The sequence below is a fragment of the Oncorhynchus masou genome, chromosome 27 (assembly GCF_036934945.1).
Source record: "Oncorhynchus masou masou isolate Uvic2021 chromosome 27, UVic_Omas_1.1, whole genome shotgun sequence".
Classification (NCBI taxonomy): domain Eukaryota; kingdom Metazoa; phylum Chordata; class Actinopteri; order Salmoniformes; family Salmonidae; genus Oncorhynchus; species Oncorhynchus masou.
Genome location: NC_088238.1, coordinates 5,061,374 through 5,068,873, shown reverse-complemented (window position 1 = coordinate 5,068,873; position 7,500 = coordinate 5,061,374). Strand labels below are relative to the sequence as shown.

General features: G+C 41.8%; 1 protein-coding gene across 1 annotated transcript in view; it reads left to right on the top strand.

The window, feature by feature from the left end:
- Positions 1-1,886, top strand: part of LOC135516568 (voltage-dependent calcium channel subunit alpha-2/delta-4-like) — a 59,221-nt gene extending 57,335 nt beyond the window's left edge. Inside the window, 5 exon segments of the mRNA XM_064940918.1 lie at positions 468-529; positions 656-722; positions 1,464-1,489; positions 1,628-1,722; positions 1,819-1,886. Of these exon segments, the coding sequence (XP_064796990.1) occupies positions 468-529; positions 656-722; positions 1,464-1,489; positions 1,628-1,722; positions 1,819-1,886 (318 nt within the window).
- Positions 1,887-7,500: the final 5,614 nt, after the last annotated feature.

The following is a 7,500-nucleotide window of genomic DNA, read 5'->3' as shown; positions in this document are numbered from 1 at the left end:
CAGTAGACCCAGTACAAGGTGACATTACATAGTTATTAACACAGCAGTAGACCCAGTACAAGGTGACATTACATAGTTATTAACACAGCAGTAGTCCCAGTACAAGGTGACATTACATAGTTATTAACACAGCAGTAGTCCCAGTACAAGGTGACATTACATAGTTATTAACACAGCAGTAGTCCCAGTACAAGGTGACATTACATAGTTATTAACACAGCAGTAGACCCAGTACAAGGTGACATTACATAGTTATTAACACAGCAGTAGACCCAGTACAAGGTGACATTACATAGTTATTAACACAGCAGTAGTACCCAGTACAAGGTGACATTACATTTAACACAGCATTAGACCCAGTACAAGGTGACATTACATAGTTATTAACACAGCAGTAGTACCCAGTACAAGGTGACATTACATAGAGCCTACGACCCCCTTTAAGAGCTGTTTTATTCCCCTACCAGAGAAGAGTCATGTTCCTGAAGAATGACTACTTCTACACAACCATCAACGAGACGCCGTTCAGGTTGGTCCAATCAGCACAGAGAGCGTAACATTCTCCTTCTATGTCGACGTCCTCATAAAACAGTTATAATGTGGAAACAAAACAGTGGACACCGTGTAAACGTGTACTGGGTGTGTCTCTACACAGTCTTGGCATGGTGCTGACCAGAGGGCACGGAGAATACATCTTCATTGGGAATGTGTCTGTTCGGAAGGTAAGTCGTCTGTCTCACCTGAACAACAAACGCTGCAGTTTAACTACTAAACCAGGGTGTTATAACTTGTTTTCATCCACAGGCCTCTGCAGTATAACTACTAAAACCAGGGTGTTATAACTTGTTTCCATCCACAGGCCTCTGCAGTATAACGACTAAACCAGGGTGTTATAACTTGTGTCCATCCACAGGCCTCTGCAGTATAACTACTAAACCAGGGTGTTATAACTTGTGTCCATCCACAGGCCTCTGCAGTATAACTACTAAACCAGGGTGTTATAACTTGTTTCCATCCACAGGCCTCTGCAGTTTAACTACTAAACCAGGGTGTTATAACTTGTGTCCATCCACAGGCCTCTGCAGTTTAACTACTAAACCAGGGTGTTATAACTTGTTTTCATCCACAGGCCTCTGCAGTTTAACTACTAAACCAGGGTGTTATAACTTGTGTCCATCCACAGGCCTCTGCAGTATAACTACTAAACCAGGGTGTTATAACTTGTTTTCATCCACAGGCCTCTGCAGTTTAACTACTAAACCAGGGTGTTATAACTTGTGTCCATCCACAGGCCTCTGCAGTTTAACTACTAAACCAGGGTGTTATAACTTGTTTTCATCCATAGGCCTCTGCAGTTTAACTACTAAACCAGGGTGTTATAACTTGTGTCCATCCACAGGCCTCTGCAGTTTAACTACTAAACCAGGGTGTTTTCATCCACAGGCCTCAATGACCTGATGCAGCCAGATGTGTCCATCGCAAATGAGTGGTGAGTGTCTGACGAATCAGTCTCTCTCCTTATTCTTTCACTCACCAGCAAGCAATGACCTGACTGGTACACTATTACTGGTGTGTGTGGCAGTGTGTGGGCAGCGTGCAGTGCGTGTGGTGTGTGTGTCTGCTACAGGACCTACTGTGAGACAGACATTGACCCTCACCACCGCAAGCTGACCCAGCTCCAGGCTGTGTTTCGATACCTCACAGGAAGGAACCTGATCTGGAGTGTGAGCCACCCGCAGTGCATTCAGATATTAACACACCATTTCAGAAAAGAGCCTTAGATTGACCTTTAACAGGAATCTCATTCATGGTCTATAGGTGATGAGGAACTGTTGAGACAGACTCTGTTTGATGCTGTGGTCACAGCCCCCATGGAGGCTTACTGACAGCAATGATGCTCGACCCATCTGGGTACTACCATGGATACTACAATACCACACTAGTACACTACCACACCACTACACTACTACACTACCACACCACTACCCTACTATACTATTACAATACTACACTATTACACTACTACACTACCACACTACTACACTACTACACTACTACACTACCACACCACTACTGCACTACTCTACTACACTACCACACCACTACACTACTATACTACTACACTACTATACTACTATACTAATACACTACTACACTACCACACTACTACACTACTACACTACCACACTACTACACTACCACACTACTACACTACCACACTACTACACTACCACAATACTACACTACTACACTACTACACTACCACACTACTACACTACTACACACTACCACACTACTACACTACTATAAAACCACACTACTACACTACCACACTACTACACTACTATACTATTACACTACTACACTACTACACAACCACACTACCACACTACTACACTACTACACACTACTACACTACCACACCACTACACTCTATACTACTAATCACTACTACACCACACAACCACACTACACTACCATACTACTATACTACTACACTACTACACTACCACACTACTATACTATTACACTACTACACTACTACACTACTATACTACTACACTACTACACTACTACACTACCACACTACTACACTACTATACTACCACACCACTACACTACTATACTATTACACTACTACACTACTACATTACTATACTACTACACTACTATACTATTACACTACCACACTACTACACTACTATACTACCACACTACTACACTACTATACTATTACACTAATACACTACTACACAACCACACTACCGCACTACCACACTACTGCACGACTATACTACTACACTACTACACTACCACACTACTACACTACAATACTATTACACTACTACACTACTACACTATTACACTACTACACTACTATACTACTACCCTACTACACTACTTTACTACTACACCACTACACTACTATACTACTACACTACCACACTACTACACTACTATACTACTACACTACCACACTGCCGCACGACCATATACTACACTAGCACACTGCTACGCTGCTATAATTACACTACCATACTACTATACTACTATACTACCACACACTACTACACTACCATACTACTATACTACCACACTACCACACTACCATACTACCAAACTACGACACTACCACACTACTACACTACCATACTACACACTACCACACTACCACACTACTATACTACCACCTACCACACTACTATACTACTACACTACCACACTACTACACTACCACACTACCACACTACTATACTACTACACTTCCACACTACCACACTACTATACTACTACACTACCACACTACTACACTACCACACTACTATACTACACTACCACACTACTATACTACTACACCACCACACTACCACACTGCCACACTACTACACTACCACACTACTACACTACTATACTACTACACTACCACACTACCGCACGACCATAATACTACACTAGCACACTACTGCACTACTATACTACTACACTACCATACTACTATACTACTATACTACCACACTACTACACTACCATACTACTATACTACTACACTACCACACTACCACACTTACCATACTACCAAACTAAAGCACTACCACACTACTACACTACCATACTACTACACTACCACACTACCACACTACTATACTACCACACTACCACACTACTATACTACTACACTACCACACTACTACACTGCACTACCACACTACTATCACTACTACACTTCACACTACCACACTACATACCCTACTATACTACCACTACTACACTACCACACTATATACTACTACACTACCACACTACTATACTACTACACCACCACACTACCACACTGCCACACTACACACTACCACACTACTACACTATATACTACTACACTACCACTCTACCACACTACACTACTACACTGCTACACTACCACACTACTATACTACTACACTACCACTACTACTACCACACTACCATACTACTATACTACTACACTACCATACACTACCACACTACTATACTACCATACTTCTACACTACCACACTACTATACCAGTACACTACCACACTACCACACTACCACACTACCACATTACTACACTACCACACTACCGCACTACCACACTACTACACTAACACACTACTACACTACCACACTACCAAACTACTATACTACTACACTACCACACTACTACACTACCACACTACTATACCAGTACACGACCACACTACCACACTACTACACTACCACACTACTACACTACTACACTACCACACTACCACACGACCACACGAACACACTACCACACTACCGCACTACCACACTACTACACTACCATACTACCACACTACTATACTACTACACTACCACACTACCACACTACCATACTACTACACTACCATACTACTACACTACCATACTACTACACTACCACACTACTACACTACCACACTACTACACTACTACATTACCACACTACTACACTACCACACTACTACACTACATACATACTACCAATACTTACCACACTACTACCTACCATACTACCACACTACTATACTACTACACTACCACACTACCACACTACCATACTACTACACTACCATACTTACTACACTACCACACTACTACACTACCACACTACTACACTAATACTACATTACCATACTACCACACTACTACACCACACTACTACACTACTACACTACACACTTACTACCACACTACCACACTACCACACTACTACACTACCATGTTACTACACTACCACACTACCACACTACCAGCACTACTACACTACCACATACCACACTACCACACTACTACACTACTACACCACCACACTACCACACTACTACACTACCACACTACACACTACTACACTACCACACTACCGCACTACCTTTTCCGTGATTTCATACACTACGCACTACCATACTACTATCTACTACACTACTACACTACCAAGACCACACTACTATATCAATACATCACTACACTACTATAATAATGGTACTACTGCACTGCTACACTACTACACTACTATACTACCCCACCACTACACTACCATACTATTACACTACTACTCTACTACACTACTATACTACTACACTACTTATGCTACTACACTAAATTATTACCTAATAATACTACTATACTACCACACTACTACACTAACACACTACTACACTACTATACTATTATACTACTACACTGCTACACAACCACACTACCGCACTACCACACTACTACACTACTATACTACTACACCACTACACTACTACACTACTATACTACTACACTACTACACTACCACACTACTACACTACTATACTATTACACTACTACACTACTACACTATTACACTACTGCACTACTATACTACTACCCTACTACACTACTTACTACTACACCACTACACTACTATACTTACTTACACTACCACTACTACACTACTATACTCACTACATCACCACACTACCGCACGAAATTTATAATACTACACTAGCACACTACTACACTACTATACTACTACACTACCATACTACTATACTACTGTACTACCACACTACTACACTACCACTACTATACTAATACACTACCACACTACCACACTACCGTACTACCAAACTACTTCACACTACTACTACTACACTACCATACTACTACACTACCACACTACCACTACTATACTACCACACTACCACACTACTATACTACTACACTACCACACTACCACACTACTACACTACCACACTACCACACTACTATACTACTATACTTCCACATCTACTACACTACTATACTCACTACACTACCACACTACTACACTACCACACTACTATACTACTACACTACCACACTACTATACTACTACACCACCACACTACCACACTGCCACACTACTACACTACCACACTACTACACTACTATACTACTACACTACCACTCTACCACACTACTATACTACTACACTGCTACACTACACACTACTATACTACTACACTACCACTACCACATTACTATACTACTACACTACCACACTAATAGTACTACCACACTACCATACTACTATACTACTACACTACCACACTACCACACTACTATACTACCATACTCTACACTACCACACTACTGTACCAGTACACTACCACACTACCACACTACCACACTACTACATTACTACACTACCACACTACCGCACTCACACACACTAACACACTACTACACTACCACACTACCAAACTACTATACTACTACACTACCACACTACCACACTACTATACCTCAGTACACTACCACACTACCACACTACTACACTACCACACTTCTACACTACTACACTACCACACGACCACACGACCACACTAACACACTACTACACTACTGTGATCACTAATGCCACTACTACACTACCATACTACCACACTACTATATACTACCACACTACCACACTACCATACTACTACACTACCATACTACTACACTACCATACTACTACACTACCACACTACTACACTACTACACTACTACATTACTACACTACCACACTACTACACTACCACACTACTACACTACTACACTACCACACTACCGCACTACCACACTACTACACTACCATACTACCACACTACTATACTTACTACACTACCACACTACCAGCACTACCATACTACTATACTACCATACTACCACTACTCACACTACTACACTACCACACTACTACACTACTACATTACTACACTACTACACTACCACGCCTACTACACTACCACACTACCACACTACTACACTACCACACTACCACACTACCACACTACTACACTACCACACTACTACACTACCACACTACCACACTACCACACTACTACACTACCACACTACCACACTACTACACTACTACACCACCACACTACCACACTACTACACTACCACCGCCTACACTACCACACTACTACACTACACTACCACACTACCGCGCTACCGCACTACCACACTACTACACTACCATACTACCACACTACTATACTACTACACTACCACACTACCACACTACCATACTACTACACTACCACACTACTACACTGCCACACTACTACACTACTACATTACTACACTACCACACTACCACACTACTACACTACCACACTACTACACTACTACACTACCACACTACCACACTACTACACTACCACTCTACCACACTACTACACTACCACACTACTACACTACCACACTACCACACTACTACACTACCACACTACTACACTACCACACTACCACACTACTACACTACCACACTACCACACTACTACACTACTACACTACCACACTACCACACTACCACACTACTACACTACACTTGCACAGTACCACACTACCACACTACCACACTACTACACTACTATACAGTACCACCACTATACTACTACACTACCACCCTACCACACTACTACACTACACTTGCACAGTACCACACTACTACACTACCACACTACTATACTACTATA